Below are 19,398 nucleotides of genomic sequence, written 5' to 3'. Positions count from 1 at the left end.
ACCCTACATCTGTTCTGAGTCTTACCCTCCTTTTCCAGGAAAAAATGCATCTTGGTTAAAAAAAAAAAAAAAGGTTGGGGAAAATAATCATATTTTTCTTACATGCATTAATTTATAGACGGGGGCTTAGGTCATAAGATAATTCAGCATGGTTGTCTGTGGGGTAAGTCATGATACCATTTGCAAAGTAAATATGCGTGGCTATGACATTTTAGGAAAGAAATCACCCCACTGGAATATTTTATTTATTGGCATGAAAGATTTGCCACACAGAAAGAGAGAGTTTATATATTGTTACAAAGCTATTGTAGAAAAAAATTTTTTTTTCCCTGAAATACTATTGTCTTCAATTTTTTACTGATAGATCCATTGACAGTCATGGAAAGAAAACTCCCAGTTCTATCCTAGTACACAGAGAGGCTTAATTATTTTGCTGTATTTTTACACTTCTCTGGTTTTAGATGTCTTTCTTCTGGTTTTCATCAACATTATCTACCTAATTCCCAGTGATAAGGGAGAAAGGATAAGTGATAAATCCGTATGAAAAATAGGGAATCCAAATGTAACAGTAAGAGAGAAGAGCATAGTCATGTAAATTACCTTGCATATAGGATTTCACTTAGCTTTGTTGTGTAAGTTAGGTCATAATTGCAAAGCCCTCCTTTCATGTTTAGTTCTTATATTTCTTAGTTATCTTAAAATAAATAAAATGGAAATAAAATTCACTGGTATCAAATTGAAACTGCAAATGTTCGTGGCTCCAGTTCCTCCCCGTGTGTTTTCACTAGTCTTGAAGCTGCATAGATTTGAAGGGTAGTATTATTCTTCCCTCAAGAAGAAGGGTTGCTATTCTCAGTTTTTAGTTTAAATTCCACATGTTTTCCGTGTGGTGAAAGAACCTTCTAAACAAACAAACGGGGATAGCTTTCCATTTTCATAGGTAGTGAGAAGGTGAATCTCATCCCATGAGATCTAGATTACCCCTTAGTATCCAGAATGCTGCTATTAATGCAAAGGACAGCCAGCAGTTGCCTGGGTGTGTAAATACTGTAAAAATCAGTAATTCAGCAGAAGCTACTGTCAGTACTGCGGGAACTGTCCGTGGTCCTGTAATTTGCCTAGTTTGTACTCTAAAAACACACTCTGAATTGGGATAATCTCTACTGACTAAGATAAAAATTGCTACCATAACCTCCCCAGTTTTGCTTTTTGCTTTATCATTAGAATGCTTGAAATGGTTATTCTTCAGCAATGCGTTCTCTTATGTAAAAACATAGTCCACACAATAGTCTTCATAAATACTTTCTAAAAAAAAAAAAAAAAAAAAAAACAGTAAAGCAAACAAAATACAACAAAACTTGATTGAGTAACCAGCCATCTAATTCACATGTTTAGAAAATAGGGATTGGCATGATCCGGTTATTCCTGCCCCATCGTCCTATGAGACACAACAGACCTGTGTATATTTTGCTTCCTTAACACTGAACAGCACACGTGGGCTCTACACACTAGCCTAATTGAATTTTGACCTCCAGTTTAGATCCTCACTAGATAATTTTCACAGAGGTGCCAGATATTTGTCTTTTCATAAAGCATCTCTTTTATCCCGTCACTACCTGGTTCAAAATCAATGTTTATTGAAAATAAAACCCTTGTTACGGGCTCTGTGACACATCCCTGGGAATACAGCGGAGTGTTGTTCTAGCTTCACAGTGTCTGTATGAACATCGTATCTTCCCTGAAAGGGCAGTTCCTTTTATTAAATGCTGCAACATCTGGTATCCTTTGACGTTCTGACTGGTCCTAAAGTTCTGACTTCCACCCAGCCTTCCTGTGTCCCCTTCCCACTGGATCTGCAGACCAGCTCTTTGCTAAAGCCAGAATGGCCTCTGTCTTACAAATATTCACTTCAGACATTGCAGTAACTTTGTTCACAAGAGTTCTTTATTTGGACCATGTTCTCCCTAAGAAATACCAGCTTGATTCTTTAAACTGGATTCGACCTTTTTTTTTTTTTTTTTTTTTTTGGTGTTTTTCCTCCTTGATTATGAGCACTTCAGCCTAACATACTATCCTCCTTTGGAAAATTCTATAGTACTTTTCATCTGCTGGTCTCTTTCTTGCAAACATAGTTATCAGAGATTCAGCTGAAACCCCTATTTGAAGAAAAAAAAGGTCTCAAATCTATTGTCAAAGCCACAGCATGTTGAATATGAGCTGTGGCAATATATAGTTATAAATTTGAATCCAAAATGAACAAACTATCTGCTCCCCAACATGTAAGAATTATCGAACTTCTGTGAGTCCCGTTTTCTTATCTATACAATCAACATGATGCTAATACTTGTCTTCCCAAGTCATCGTGGAGGATAACAAGATGATGTCTGTATAGGCCCGAGATGCCGTGGGTTCACTAAATGTTAACAATGAATAATGCCACTTTCCTTGTCTACCACCTCTGATTAGTTCACTTAGAATTACCAGGGCATGAATTCAGCTTGGCTGTTCTCTCGATTTCTGTTGAAGGAGATTTTCCCTAATCTCTATGACATCTACCTTTTGCTTTTTCCCCTACATTGACAAATAGATGTAACTTTCTACCTTAGATGATTCCAGGAAAAGCGAAAATTCTTTATTCCTTTGAGAAAAAAAATGATTACCTGGAAGATTATAAAAGGTCGTCTCACACAGCGTAAGTTAGTTTGCTTTCCTCAGAGGGGTCATTGCCTTGACTGTTTTCCTTCCCTGTGCTCAGGGTGATACTGACTTTCCTGCAGAGGTAAATGACGTGGGTGCTGAAGCTTCTGTCAAGGATCTTCATTTATACAAACAATTGTTATTATTCCTATCCTCTCTATATATTATAATTTAAAGCTTGGACTTCCCTTTAAAAAGTCACTATTGACATAAGACATGTATGACTTGGGTTTTATACACATGTAATGGAGGAATAGAAGGGACCATGCCCGTATATTTAACAGCTGTTTTCTTTTTCTCCCATGCGATTTATACGTTTTATCGGATTTCCATACAGTAGTGACATACTGTTATTCCCTCATATTGATCCTAACCAATTTGATGTGTTTTAAGTCAACTTAAATCTTTGAAGATGTTCTTCTTTCGGTTGTGACATGAACATGAACTCAGCTATTTTTAGCACCTAAACCAAAGCAAAGCATATCAAAATCAGAGCATAGTCCTAATGATTTTGCTGAGATATAGAGAGATTCCAGCAAATGTAGAAATTATTGAAGATTTTTATATTCCAGGTCTGGAACAGTAGCTCATACCTGTAATCCCAGCCTTGGGGGAGGCCAAGCAGAGAGGATCCCTTGAGCTCAGGAGTTTCAAGACCAGCGTGAGCTAGAGTGAGACCCTATCTCTATTAAAAATAGAAAAATTACCCAGGCATTGTGGCAAGCGACTACAGTCTCAGCTCCTTGGAAGGCTAAGGTGGTAGGATCACTTGAACGTAGGAATTTGAGGTTGCTGGGAGCTGGGCTGATGCCACAGCATTCTAGCCTGGGCAGTAGAGTGAGATTATGTGTCAAAACCAAATATTTTTATGTTCTCTATTGCTTTAGAGTTAGAGATATCTTACACATTTTATTATGAGTTTATTTGTTATTATGTTTTCATTTTTCTTTTTACAAAAAGAAAATAAATTAGTAATAAGATCTTATTCTTGGATGCTGAAGTGAAGTTTGAAGTTACTACTATCTGTAGGGAAACAACCACCTGAAATTAATGCAATTTCATGTGTTATTAATCCACACTTTCTGTGTGTAATTAACAAACCATACGGTTCTACATATCTAAATTTTAAAAGATGAAAACAAGAAATTCCTGAGACAGCTTAGATGACAGAGTGCGACATCTTTGTGTTTCAGGATGCCAAGTAAGCAAATGTTTAGCCTTTTTATCAGTTAGTTTACCTATTTTAAAAACTTATATTTAGCAACATTATATATTATCTCACATCTTCAAAATAAGTCAAAATTCTGAAACTGGGGTAAATTATTTTTAGTTTTAAAGAAAATCCGTGCAGCTTCAGAAATCGTGTGCATATGAGGCACAGAGTGATACCTCTAAATGTCTGGATTTCATCATCACACTCCTGTTTTGTCTAAAAATTAAATTTATCCCCAGTGTTAGGAGAAATTTAAGACTTCTGGAGTTATTCTAAGATCAAAGAAGGTGTTCCTTCTGCCACCGGAAGGAGAATCATAGGGCATCCATGCTGTGAGAAGTCATGAACATTACTCGTTTTCATTGCATCATTTTTGTGAGATTCAAGTACTTCTTAAAAATACAGATTCACAAGGAGTAGATTGAAGGATCAGATGGAGAGGAGATTCAGAATTTGGACAGAAGCAAAGAAGAGGATTGGAGTCAGGAAATAAGGGAAGAGAAAACCCAAAAGTCTTTGCTAGTTTATGTCAGCTGAGGGTTGGAAGAAATCACTTATTATGCTTTATCATTATTTTTCTCCAGAAATAAGAAAAGCTCTTTTTGCTTCCCTTAAGAAGTAGCCCCTTGTAGCAGGATAGCATCTTAATGCTGTACGTATTGTATCTATTTGCCTAGTACCCTTATCATTCAAATCTCTGTAAAGATCAACAGATTGGCTGGGCATGGTGTCTCATGCCTGTAATTCTAGTACTCTAAGAGGTCAACGTGGGTGGATCACCTGAGTTAGACACCAGTCTGAGCGAGAGCAAGACCCTGTCTCTATCAAAAGTAAAATAATAATAATAATACAACAACCAGGTGAAGTGGGCATGTCTCTTGTCCCAGCTACTTGGGAGGCTGAGGCAAGAGGATTGCTCAAGCCCAAGAGTTTGAGGTTGCTGTGAGGAATGATGCCGCAGCACTCTACCCAGGCAACAGAGTTAGACTCAAAAAAAAAGTAAAGGTTAACAGATTTACCCTATGTCTAGCTTAATAGCTGGAACTATTAATTTTTGGAGAAGTCAAGAAAAATTTTGTCTTGCTACTTCCTTAATTCAAAAGAATTCCATGGCACAACTGGAAATCACATCTAAAAAAGGTCAGCCTGTCGCTAAATGCAGGGCTGAGAACAGATCCTTTCCTGTTTAGAAGGGAGAAGCACATGGTGCCTGAGAAGTAGTGAGAAGGGAGCCAGCAGGGAGAGAGAAAGAAGGTTCAATAAGATAGTCCAGAAACCCTGAAATAAATTATGCCTTTGTATCGTTTTGACACTGTTTGTCTTGAACCACATGAGTATGCAGACAAATGGAGGGCTGGGGGGAGAAGTATCCTTGTGAGCCGTCTTGTGGGCAAGACAGCACTTTTCACCAATATTCTTTTAGCTATCACACAATCAACAAATTGATGAAAAACATTATTCACTTGTTTGATTGGAATTGTTCTTTGAACATGGGAAATTTTTTCATGAAATACCTCTGTACTGAGAAGAAATGTGGACTGAGATGTGACAGCATTCAGAAGACTTTTCAGGAAAACTTCAGTCCTACGGCAGTTAAATACCCTTAATGCTTTCGTGCCAATCAAGGCCGACGTCTGTTAAGAATCAGAAGAAATGTGTAACTCTGAGCCCTGTTAAAGGGCTGAAATTACCAAAGTTTTGAGCAGCCTCTCAACTTCTGCTGGCATAAAGGAAGTAATCTGCCTTTCAGCCCGTGTAGGACGACAATGTTTGCTTGAGTGCTTTCCGACATGCTGGAGTTTCCCCTTTGTGTAGTGTGTGTATGATTTAGAAGAAGCCGTGTCAGCAGTGATTTATACATCGACAGCTAAGGATAACAAGATATGGGCAAACATACAGCGCGCCCTTTTACAGATTAACCTAGAGACTGCATTAGGCAAATTTGAGAGCATTAAAAGATTTTGCCAATTTGTCTGGAAACAATTTCTCTTTTGTGGTGTGTCAAGGGTAACACTTTGTGCCATTATAGTAATTTAAATGGCTTTGATAAATTGTTCAAGGGGTTAGAGAATAGTAGTATAGATATATATTTGCCACTTTAAAATAAAAAGGCTATTCACTTAATTGTGAAATGAATTTAATCTGTAAAAATCAAAAGTGTTCAAGAATGTAAGTGTTGTCTTGGAACCGCAGTAGCCATATTACATCATGAGGCTTTAAATATCTTCTTAGAAAATAAAATTATACTTCTGCATTACTTTCTAATGAGTAGAGATGCTTTAGGCTATTACAGGAGCATGGATACTAGCCATAAGAAAAGCCTTGGTTTATGAAAGCCATAAAATTGTATCTTCTTTTGGATACACCTTTTTAAATATTGCATGTCCTAGATTGTACTATTTGCATGACATCAAGGAAGTCTTGTGTACGATTATGTCCCCTAGAGACCTTCTTAAAAATGAGATGAATATTTCATGAGACAGTCTCTATGTACATAATTTCTAGTAAGAAATTTGAAGAGGACCCTCTGAAAGTAACTGGATTAAATCACTGCATCTTTACTGGCCTGTGAAAAAGACAGCTATTTTATGAAAATCCCAAACAGTTCTTTAAGAACAGACCTCAAGGGCGGCGCCTGTGGCTCTATGGCGCCAGCCCCATATAGCAGAGGTGGTGGGTTCAAACCCAGCCCTGGCCAAAAACAAAACAAAATAAACAAAAAAACCCTCAAGTATGAATTAGCCCTTGTGGTGAATTGCAAACTTGAAACAGGGACAAAGTCTTACTTCTGTCTATCTGCATTTCCTCACTAATGCTTAGAGATCTGACAACTCTCCTGACTATTTCATGAAACATTTCATTTCTATCTCAAGTGAAGCATTAAAATACTTTTTTTTTTTGCTGTGATTATGATACATCTAAACATCAAGCTACTATAGTTAAACAACTGTTTATTTGGGAAAAATGCAGATGGTATAGATAGGATTTAGTACTTAGCTGTTTATTTCAACCAAATAGACGGGTTTCATATGTGAATATGGAAATTTTAATTCCAAAAACAAGCCTCAGGAAAATTCAGACATGACCAAATTTGGAACATTCCTTTTTTATTAACATACTAATTTTAACAAATGAGTTCTTAAACTATGAGAGTGGATTCATTTGTTTAAATTATGTATTATTTAGAGTTAGCTAGGACAGCTTTACAACTTCTTACCATAAACACATGTCGTGTTTTAACGATATAATGTTTTTGGCTGAAATTAGTATGTCAAGGAAATCAATTTTGTATTAATTTTTTGAAACTTAAAAACTTACTTTCTAGAGAGTGATAGGACTCTGGAAGTTTCTTAACTCAAAAGCATGTTGTATTTACAGTGCAGAGAATTTGCATGTAATGATAAATAATGCAAATTATGAGAACAGAGAAGCTTAATATAGGACAACTGTTAGCTTTCTAAAGTGAATTTGTGGTTCGCAAGAGCAGGGAGATAATATATACGACATTTTTCTGTGCCTGGATGTGAAGTTCTCCAAGGAACACTGCTTTTAAAAGAAGGAACCCTAAGAGTACTCCGGCTCTTTCCTGCTGAGGATCGTGAAATTAACATGCAGCTGGGCTTCTCTGATAAATGGATTCTGTTAGGTCACTGAGGGGGTGCATGTGACATTAAGTGATTTACAGTCCTTTACCTTAATGAAATTGTTTCAGCAAGATGACGCTGAAAGCTCTTAATGGATAGCTTTTCTTGATGTAATGAAATTGCATTCCTATGGCATTTAATATAAGGTGCAGTTATTATTTACTGGAGCTTTCCAAGGGCTGCTATTTGCACAGACAGTTCAGAACAAAAAGAGATTTCAGTGGCAGCAGCAAGGCCAAAATGGTTCGTGGCATTCCTAAACATTTGAGTGTGTTTGTGAGAACATTTCAGTAAGCGTGGCCAGGACGTCACAGACCCTTCAGGAGACTTCCTATCACCTAACCCTCCTACCATCCATCCCTTTTACACAGATTCTTCTCATCTATTTAACAGGCAACTGGATTACAACCACATCAGCTGTATTGAAGATGGGGCATTTAGGGCTCTCCGGGACCTGGAAGTGCTGTAAGTACTATTTCTCTGACTCTTTTAACGGAGGCTTTGTATCTAGAGAGTATTAATGTGGAGGCTTATCTGCTAGCTTCAAACATTGTGTCAAAATGTTCACTTAAAAGATACCTTAAATGACTCAGGGTAAATGCAAAGATGAGTGTGAATATATGTGCGCAAAATTTTGCAAATCAGATCTGCATATTTAGGCAATATTTTCTATTTAGGGGCATGCAAAGTATATAAACTATTTCATAGGATTCTATGTAAACTATTATAGTGAACTACTTCATAGGATTCACAGGATATGTGAGAATTCCCAGAATTGCTCAATATTAGGATTAAAATTAATTCGGAGGAAGAGTAACATCAAAAATAAAACTCTTACTAGCTGATTAATTTGGTGTATTTCATAGTTGTTAGGCAATGGAAACATGTTTTCTAGCTTAAACCTGTATTTTAACAAGGTGATTTAACATTTTTTTTAAAGATTATTTTGCAATCTACTTTCTGATAGGAATGAGCCAGTCATTAGGTCCATTTTGAAGTCTTCACGGCTGACTTTGTAATGCACACATAAACTTGAATTGTAATTGACACCCTCTCTTTTCTTGATGGGTAGACATGGCTGACCAAATTGGTTAGAGGCAACTAAGTAATCTGCATTGACTTTTGACTTAACTAAAATAATTTTAATGGAAACTATAGAGACTGAACATTTTATTCACCTATACATTGCCGGATTCACATTTCTAGCATGAAATTCTAAAACAATAATGATAAAAATGAACATACTTACAATTTATTTCCAAATTAAAATATTTTTCTGTGTTTTATTTCTTTCTTGACATAATTAAGTCAGAAACCCAAAATTGAATTAAATATAAGGAAATTTTTAATTTTTAGTGCATTTGTTAGAAGTTAAAAGAAGATTCATTGCTTTGCTTTATCAAATTGAGTTCCAGGAACAGAATATACTTCTATAAAAACTTGAATCTTTCAACTAGACTGGTTTATTTTGGTAGTATTTTCTACGTAGTTTTGGTTCTAATTATGAGTAAATGAATAAAATTCCTAGCTGTGTTATGTGCCGAGTTCGTAATTATTTTAAGAGATGTATGTACGAATGAGTTGATTGAGATAAATTGTGAAATATAAAAATATATACTGCCTTCTAACTATATGAGATGTCACCTTTGTTTCTGTTGGTAACAGCCTAACTTTTTCTACAGAAAAAAGAAAACATTCAAAGTTTTTTTTCATAGGATTCACAGGATATGTGAGAATTCCCAGAATTGCTAAATATTAGGATTAAAATTAATTTGGAGGAAGAGTAACATCAAAAATAAAACTTTTATTTTTAGCTATAAGACTACTTTTAAAATTGTAAATTAGAGTCATTTTTAATATATGAAACCCACTGATACTATTTCCCAATCAGAAAAATTAGAACAGATCTATGATTTCATAGTTGTGGTTGATGTTAAAATCATGGTCAGTGTCACTTAACTTTCTATATGAGGACACCACCATGAGAGTTATTTAGTTGAATGGAACTGATCAAGCCGAAAATCTGTTTTAATCAGTGTTCTCAACTGGAAGCACAAATGAGACTGATCATTTTATGAAAAGTTTGCTTTCAATTCATCCAAAGTAACTTACTGTTAAGTTAAAAAAAAATGCTTACATTATTATTAGACATGTAATTACTCAGCTTTCTAGTCTCCCTCACATACCCGTATAGAGAGAATTTATAGTTCATATACAGGGTGGCACAGGGTTTGTGTGCAATTTAAATTGCACATGAAGTTTATGACTACCTTGTATATAGTATAATTGTGTTAAATCCTCATACTTTAAAGAAGTTTTAGCAAAGGTAGTGCCTGTAGTTCAAGGAATAGGGCGCCGGAGGTGGTGGGTTCAAACCTGGCCCCAGCCAAAAACTGCCAAAAAAAAAAAAAAAAAGAAGTTTTAGAAAAATAAATTGATAAAGAACTTAAGCCATACTTTTATAAAGCACTGAGAAGATTAGGATTTATTGAGCCCAAATCTCTTGTCAAGTACATCAAAAATTCACCAATTATAAATATTTGGTCACGGGATTTTTGAAAATAGACTTTATGCTCATAAATGTTCCAGAAAGAAGTTTGACTGTTTAGCTTATTTTTACCATTCATGACTCTTTAGGATATATCTTCAGATTATAAGGAAATAATGAAAGAACATTAACTTTCATATACATCAAATCACATTGAATTTTAGATTCCCAGCGTTTTAGATTCTGTAAAAACTTTAATCACATGAGCTATTTGTTAATACATGACCATAGTCCTAAGGCCAACCAGGAGAAGATGGGAGAATCCTCCTGGGTCACTGGTGAAAATGTGTTAAATTAGGTAGATTAGGACATACATGAGAGTAGAGATAAGGATATAGTCCCAAATGTCTAGTGAAAGTCAAGGTAGAGAAAGCAAGGAGACAGTTACCACTTGCATGTTCACAGGCAAACTGGTTTATTATGGAATTCTGGTTGGTAGGATTTAGAATTAACTGCTCGTTTTTTTCTTTAATATTTAGATACCATCTCAGAAATAACAGTGGAAGCTAAATCTAGATCAATCCCCCACCCCGCCTCCGTGGACACTAGACTCAGAAATGAAATATATCCCTTGAAATGCTGGTTTTACACTTTTGTTTTATTTTCCACAGAATGGCCATAATTTAATTTAATTTAATCATGGTGATTCATATCCTTTAAACACCAGACTCTCTTCCAAGCCCTAAACCTGACACAAAGGGACTAAGAAAGACTAAAGCAAGATATAAATGCGTGGGTTTTGTATTTACACACCAAGATGTCCTTTGCGCTGAATGCATCCTCATTTCAAAGAGAAAATGTTGAATCTGAGGATATAAATAGAATTACACAGGAGAAAGTATTTGCAAATAAATAGGTACAAAATACGTTTGTATCACTTCAGAATAGGAATTGATCATAACCATAACATATATTTCATCATACTTAGTCAGCAATAGAACCTCTATACTTAGGAGAGGTAATAGAACCATACTTAATTACAAGAGAACCTCTCTAATTGTCCACCTCCCTACACTGACCACCTCCTTATGTTGACCTAATTTTCATGCACCACACATTTACCATATGTGCATATCAGTACAATAGGCCTAGTTCCTTATGTCGACCACTCCCCCATTATGTTCACCAGTTTCTTACCTTCCCTTGGGTGGTCAACTTACAGAGGTTCTACTGTCTAGTTATGACTAATTTTAAAGTGACCTTAAGTGCTTTGGGTCCACATATCTTTTGGACACTGAGTATCAGTAGCAATATTGCTTTGCCAACATCAATACTGCATAGAATACCAAGATAATTTCTTTTCAGTTGTCTTGCTTAAACTCAGATTTTGAGAAAAGACTTCAAATTGCTAGCTATGGGCTTCCACATTCGATGAAAACTCTCCTTGGCATGGAAATGTTAGAAACGATAGTTCAAAATTAATGTACATCTGCTGCATGTGAATTACGTTAAAAACTTTATCCCCAAAAGTGTATTTCAGAATTTTATATAATCTAAAGGTTTTAGCCATATTAACTCAGCATCAATATTGAGGGTGGGGAAAAAGGGGTCATTTGAAAGGTAAATCCCTTTGAAAAATAAAACTTTTTAGTTCAAATGTCAGAATGCATTTTAATGGTGTTTGGAAAAAAAAAAAAACCTTCCTTTCATTTGAGCATCAGGAAATGCTAGCAGCTTTTTAGATAACATGAGCCAGCTAATCCAGTGCTTTTTAGGTCCTGCATAAAGTAGTTTATTTTCCCTGTGTGACTTCACTCAAATAACATAGATTAGTTCTGATGGCATTCAGTACACTGCAGACTGGATGGTTGAGAGAGTCAGTGCCCAGATCTGCAGCTGCTGTACCTTGCTTTACTGAAAAGTTTTCATCAATCCCTTAACCTCTGAGCAGCCCATGTGCTACCATCAATAACTAGAGCCACCGGCTGGCCCAGAGCAGCCTTACCAAGCTATTCTTTGTAGCACAAACAGACTTGATCCATGGACTCTTTGGAATATTGAATTAGTTGCCAGTGTTTAAAAATTAGGAGGATTGATCTAAAAGATTTCATTTTCAGTGTTCCCTGGAAAAATCCAATTTTTTGACAGCCTTCCATCCCACCAGGTCAGCAGTGCAGTGGAGCTGAACATTAGCTCCCTAATGTAAGAGAAAGTGTCATTGCTGGCTCAACAACTGCCCCCAGCTGCCTGCGGCGGCTTCTCCATCTTTCTTGCCTGTTGTCCCTCTTTGCCTGCTGTAGGCTCCTCTCCGGTGGGCTCCTCGCCTGGCCTCTGCGGGCCAGTGAATTTGCAGCCCCTCGTTCAGACTTTTACCTGATATCACACTTCACCTACCCGGACCATTGCTTCTGTCTTTCCCACCTCCTGCAGAAACTTGTCAATTTTTTCAGTCACCACCCTGACATATCTTCAGTCTCCCCCTCTTAGGATGACTTTTCATTTCCTCATTTCACTCACACATCTCTGGGACAATGGTTCTATCATTTTCTTTCCACAAACAGGAATCTCCAAAGCTGGGGGTGGGGGGAACCATCTCATTTTCACCTTGTTAACTCTTAAGTTTTTGCAATTTATCTCATTCGTCTTTATTTTAGGACAGGAATTAAGCCCAACTTATCTTCATAGTACTCTATATTGCCATGAAGTAATAGCCATACTATTAGGACATATTAGATGAATGAATGAGTAGCAGTATAAATAATAATAATTGTTATTAATAATAATCTATAGCTAACAATGCTGTGTTGGATAAAAATAGGAAACGTTTGAACAAAGCAGGGATTGTACTTACCATAACTCCCCTGACCACTCATTTTTTTTTATTTCTTTGTATCTTGAGAAATTGCCATCACTATTATACAACACCCCAGAAGATCAGTATATTCCGCAAAAACAAAATCTGTTAGAATCTATTAGAATTCTAATTCTGTTAGAATAGGTTAATTATTATTATTATTTTTTTAGACCAATTCTCACCTTGTCACCCTTGGTAGAGTGCTGTGGCGTCACAGCTCACAGCACTCTTGGGCTCAAGTAATTCTCTTGCCTCAGGCTCCAGAGTAGCTGGGACTTTAGGCACCTGCCACAACACCCGGTTATTTTTAGAGGCAGGGTCTTGCTCTGGCTCAGGCTGGTCTTGAACCTCTGAGCTCAGCCATTCCACCCTCCTCAGCCTCCCAGAGTATAGGACTACTGGCATGAGCCACTGCGCCCACCCTGAATAGGTAAATTTTTTAATATATTGCTACAGAATGTCACTTCATTGCCACCTGATGCGATACCCATATTGATGTAAGTCCTCCTACTTCTATTTCAACAGTGGCTGGTATCCACAGTAAAGAATAATTAGCAAGACTCTGTTCCAAGACCTGACAGGAATAATTCTATACTGTTGATATGAGATTTCAGTTAGAGAATTCAAGTATGTCCGCTCACTCAAGTGAATTAATAATTAATAATAATTACAAGGAAATGTAATTGTACCAATTTTCTTACTGTGTTATCCCAGGTGTATTTGCTAACCGATATCATAAGCAGACATGTATGCACAAGGTATATAAAGTGACATCTAAATAGTCTAAGTTGCTGTGACTAAAACCATGTATATATAATAAATGTCTAATAAAACTGAATGTATTTTATCATATATTAAATTATGAAATATATTTGTCAAGTCTGTAAAATTTTGCCTTCTCTAGGTCGTACCTACCAGGTTCTTGTCCTTTATAAGCGTAGTCATTAAAAGTTTTCTCTATATTAATGTACAAAATGGTAAATTAACTTTTATCACTAAAATTGTTTTTTTTTTTTTTTTTTTTTTACAGCACTCTCAACAATAACAACATTACGAGACTTTCTGTGGCAAGTTTCAACCATATGCCTAAACTTAGGACTTTGTAAGTAGTCCCAAGATCATCTTAATTAAGCATTCCCTTCAATATCATTTTTCTAAGCAAAGAAAAGGACCACCAGTTGATGAGGTGGATAAAGAAAGCACAACTTTAGAAAGTTCTAGATATGATATTTGAGGACACAAACTACTATTCTGGCAATGTGAGAGCTCTCTTTTAAATAATATATGCATTGCGGGAAGTTTGGAGTAAAGAAATAAAACATTTACTTTGAACTATCGTGGAGGTCACATTTCATTAAGAAATGGAAGACTCCTTGATTGGCTGTCAGAAATGATAAATGGGAAATCCTTATGATTTTATGACTGTACTGCGGGCAGACCTAATAAAGCTAAACTGGTTCTCCAGCGTTCTTTGTAACATAAAATTACAGTATCACCTTCTAGTGCTTCTATAATTAAGGTTGTGTCAGCATTTAAATTTAAAAATATCTTTTTTGGGATGGACATTAAGATATTTTCAGTGAATAAAAATGATTCTCTAATAGAATACTAGCTACTGCTATTTCTTTTTCTTTCTCTTGAACAATAAGTAACCCTTTAAGCCCAGAGTGGGGCTACTTAGTTATAGCATTTTCAGGAGTAAATCTTACTTGAACTGAGTTTCAGAATCACCTTAACCTAAAAAATATGTTGCAAGGCATGATTGGAACCAAAACCAAAGCACTGGACTTCTTGAAAAAAAAAAAAAAATGTGTTTTTAAGTAGGGCAAATATACTTTGACTAGATCTTCAAAATATTTGTCACTTTATAACAGCTTAGCCCTGCACACATTATATTTATTTTCTTTAATTAATAAAAATATGAATTGAATGACCAGCTTCTTAATGAATTCAGCAATACCAATCTTAATGCCATTTTTTCTTTACTAAAATCTATCTTTGTATGTAAAAGCACATCATTATAATTCCCTTAGAGCATGGCTTACCAAAATAAAAGAATTCTAAAAGTATTCAGACACAACTAAATTTGGGGGTTTTTTGAGCTATCAAATTGAGACTAATCTGACTGTGTTAACAATCCAGTTCACTCAGACTATAATTTTCCATTAATGTTAGGTAATTTTTTTTAAAAGAAATTGATCAAGCTTTCGATCCTTGAAACAATAAAGTCATTGAAACTGGAAAAGCATCTGTCATCTGAAATTTTAATAACATCCCTTATTTTCTTATAGAAATTCACTAGTTTGTTTTATTAATCTGGTTTTAAAATTTTTATTCTTTCTCTCATTTCAATTTGTGCACATCTAATTGGAATTTTGTCGTGTGCTTTCTTTAAGACAGAAATATTTAGAGGACAAGGCTATAGAATGTTTCCAAACGATGGCATGTCACTTCCAGATGAGCTAATCTGGAGGTCGCCCACTCTTCCCCCAAACATAGCTTTTTGTTCTGTGACATCCCTTCTTGTTTTCATGCAAAACAATCTGTTCTATATCTAAAGTCTCAAGGAGAATGTGAAGCACTCATCTAACTTTAACCCACTTTGCTTTGGTCGGTTTGTTATTCTATAGTATTATTGCTACTTAAAAATTCCATTTTTTATAGTCCAATTATCTTTCTGGACTGCATTCCATGTTTTAATATCCATTACTGTTATTGGGTTAGAATTGAACACATCAGCTAAAAAGGACTAAAATGGTATTACTGTGTCGTAGATGATTCTGGGAATGGTGCCTTGATTTATAGCTTGGATGTCCTTTTCCTTAGTTTGAGAAAACATAAAAGCCAGTTTGAAGTCATTTACCTAATTTAGTGGATGCATTTGTCTGATATTTTAGTAATGGAGAAATGCTATTTGCCACTTGGAAGCGATCCATGATCTTGCATGGACCCTGCCAACATAGAGGGGATTTGCTTAATTCCTTCACTCCCAGCCATGTGTGCCTTTTAATTTCAGTCCTTGCCTTTTGAGCATAGGCCTCCACCAGCCAGAGCAGCTAATCCTTTCTCTGTGATCAAACAAAAGAAGGAAATCAGAATAAGGATGCGAAAAGTGTGTTATATTGAATTATTATTATGTCTTGTTCAGCAAAAAATGAAAGTGACCTCTAAAAAGATTTTGTAAGCCGTTTCTATAGAGGCTCATAATGGCAAGACTGACTAGTATTTCAAACTGGGAGCCGCAACTTTTGTGAACTGGCCTCCTCCCCTTGCCTCTGATCACTTCTCCTCGCCCACCTTGGCTCTAATATGTTGGGACCACAGAGAAATTTGCTTTGGACGAGTATTTTTCTCTTTACTCTTTTGAATGGACATAAGCAAAATAATTTTAGAGTCATTTTCAAGCTTCTGTGTATAACTCAGTGCAAATGAAGAGAGACTTGATTCTGTGATCATAAGCTCATTTAGGTTTTAGGGAAAAAAAAAAACATTGTATGGGAATTTTCTAAGCTCTGTGTACTTCTACGTTAATAATGAAAAGTAAATATTACTATTAATGAATTGTTCAAGTTTTGAATTAACTGCTTTCTGTTTTCTTGCTTTAAACGTCTTTCCTCTCATGCAGTCGACTCCATTCCAACAACCTGTATTGTGACTGTCACCTGGCCTGGCTCTCCGACTGGCTTCGACAGAGGCCTCGGGTTGGCCTGTACACTCAGTGCATGGGCCCCTCCCACCTCAGAGGCCATAATGTAGCTGAGGTTCAAAAACGAGAATTTGTCTGCAGTGGTAAGGAAGAAAGACGGGCTGTGCTCGCCTGTGTTGTGTGCCGTGACATGAAGGAGTGTGAGGAGTGCCTGCTTCCAAGTTTCCGTTTTGCTCACTTATCTGTGCAGTTAGGCACTAATCACTCAACGAAGACCCTCTTTTTTAGTGACAATAATAATATTTTCTAAGACATTTGTACACTGGTTGGCGATTACTGATTCCCTGCATCTAAATGATGATCAAAGGTTTTTTTCAGTTTTTACTCCAGGGGAAATATAGGAAATTCTTATATTATGGTTCTGCTCGTGACTCCTTTTTAAAAAAAAAAAAAAAAAACTTTAATAATTATAACTACTTGAGTTGATGATTGAAAAATGCTTAACTAATCTTAGATCCCTGCTGTGAAATTCAAAGAAAAATGCAATCATAGTTGTAAATTTTTTGTATCTTCATCTGTTTATGGCTCAATTCTATTTAAAAGTAAATAATGACTCGCTATAGTAACAAATCTGAAAACAGAAAGATAGACATGGGCTATGTCTAAGATCAATAACTAATATTTACTGAGTTTTTTCATGAGCTTAGCACCAATCTGGGTATTTCACATATATTTATTGCATTTCACTTCCTTCCGAACATCTGTATTAAAAAGGTAAAGATATCTCTATATTGGAAACTAAAATGCTATAAAGAAGAATCACCTTGCCAAAGGTTATATAGTCGCGTTCAAGGATTACAACTTAGGCATCTGATTCTTTATATATAAATCTTTTATAAATAAATATATTTGTATATCAACCTTGATATGTGTATTTTGTGAATATAGGGCTGCTTGTGCTTCAGAAATGATTATTCAAAATAAAATAAAACAAATTTTTAAAATACAGATAAATACATCATAAATAGTTAAAAAAAATTAAAAAGCTGGGGAGATATTGCTAGTTCTTGATTCTATTTTATTATCTTTTCGACAGTTTTCTGGGTTTTTCCACACATGTTATAACCTAAACAAAATTCTCTTACAATGGCATGGAATGTTCTCAGGATGTCTGATTGCTTTTTAAGAAATTAAAAAATGAAATGACTAACAGTTCGTTACTAACCACTTTTTTCTCTCTTCACTTTTTCTTTCCTGTTTTCTAGATGAGGAAGAAGGCAAGTTCACGTTTCTTTTTTAGACTGAGGATAGTTTTGCAAAGGTTGAGAGCTTATTTAAAGCGCCAGGGTTAGCAGCTAACTAGCAGGCTCTTCCTGATGCTGTCCTCCCCACTGTGGCCTTTCCTGGCAGGGGGGATGGGCGGTCCCTGTTCTTCAGAAACCTGCATTTGCAGACGCCTATTTGGTAGAGCCCTGCTGACATTCTGTTGTTCATCTTTCAAGCCATAAAATCTCATTGCAAAATAGTTTGTTTTCAAACACTGAATAGTAAAAAATTGCATACCTGGAGGTAACTATGCTAAAATTTCATCCTGAGAAACCCAAAAAAGAATCATGTAGATTAACAATTACAGAATGATATGACACGAAGTATTATACTAACTTCAAAAAAGTGGTAATTTTGAACCCATCCAAATGCCAAATTTAGGATTATCTGGTTTTTCTCCGTATTTGTTGGTACATGATTCCTTAATTCGACCAACTGTTATCCTCTATCAAGGTGGAAGTCTTAATAATTTCCTAATTAAGTAAATTAAGCCAACTAACTCTATGTGAGTTTATTTGAAATGAATATTAGTCTGAAATTGCTACTCCTTATAGGGAAATCAGAATAATTTAGAAAAGAATTCTGATTTTAAAACTGAATTTAGTCTCTCGTTTTTATTTTTTATTTTTTTTCACGTTTTAAAAATTACCACTTTTATGATCAGTTTTTTTTAATCTCATTTGCTTTATCTCATTTGCTTTATTAGCCTGAGAATATAAGTGCATGCCTCCTAAAATTGTGAAATTGTAGAAATATAGGACCATTTTATGATCAGGTTTTGAGAGAGCTTTATTTCTGTCTCATGCTTTGTTATTTGAGCTAAGTCTGCATGTTTTACAATTATAAAATGCAGGAGGAAAAATATCATTGCTGTTCATTTCTTTTTTTAGGTCACCAATCATTTATGGCTCCTTCCTGTAGCGTTCTGCACTGCCCTGCTGCTTGCACCTGCAGCAACAATATCGTAGACTGTCGTGGGAAAGGTCTCACTGAGATCCCCACGAATCTGCCAGAGACCATCACGGAAATGTACGTGGCCTGAGATTTTTTTCTTATTCCTGTACCTGCCAGTAAATCCAACATTATTCTTTAGGAAATTCTGTTTATGAAAGGCACATCGGATCAATTAGCCTAGTCAAATGTTCCTTTCAGAAGTGTTCTGACCCTTACTCTTTTTAATTGAATACATACTTTGTTGAGTGGCTAGGATTTGGGGGGGAAGACACAGGTAACATGGAAAGGACTACACTTTAAGGAATGACAGTACTTTCTCTTCCTTGAGGAGATGTTATTTGGCTTTTTAGGGCAAGTAAGAACAATAGGATAGTTTGTGTCTAGTCCAACCTTTTGGGTCTGGAGATCGGGTGATATCCATTTCTGGTTTAGGGCAGTGGGGGTGGGAATACAAAGAGGGATTGAGCCATAGAAGAGAGCCGTAGGTCCTCTTATTTCTAATAAACCATAGAAATAAGAGGACCAGATGCCGCTCTGCCTCCTCAACAGCTCATGTTTTAAAATGCAATCGTACTG

The 19,398-nt window shown here is 35.9% G+C and overlaps 1 protein-coding gene across 4 annotated transcripts in view; it reads left to right on the top strand.

Moving 5' to 3' along the window:
* Positions 1 to 19,398, top strand: part of SLIT2 (slit guidance ligand 2) — a 363,506-nt gene that overhangs the window by 209,296 nt on the left and 134,812 nt on the right. For 3 of the 4 annotated variants that reach the window (XM_053577755.1, XM_053577753.1, XM_053577757.1), the window contains exons 6-9: positions 7,948 to 8,019; positions 13,927 to 13,998; positions 16,522 to 16,685; positions 18,759 to 18,897. In XM_053577755.1, coding sequence (XP_053433730.1) covers positions 7,948 to 8,019; positions 13,927 to 13,998; positions 16,522 to 16,685; positions 18,759 to 18,897 — 447 coding nt within the window. The remainder of the gene's footprint in view (positions 1 to 7,947; positions 8,020 to 13,926; positions 13,999 to 16,521; positions 16,686 to 18,758; positions 18,898 to 19,398) is intronic. The other variant, XM_053577756.1, reaches the window with a different exon arrangement.

The sequence above is a fragment of the Nycticebus coucang genome, chromosome 23 (assembly GCF_027406575.1).
Source record: "Nycticebus coucang isolate mNycCou1 chromosome 23, mNycCou1.pri, whole genome shotgun sequence".
NCBI lineage: Eukaryota > Metazoa > Chordata > Mammalia > Primates > Lorisidae > Nycticebus > Nycticebus coucang.
This window is presented reverse-complemented; position numbering and strand designations above follow the sequence as displayed.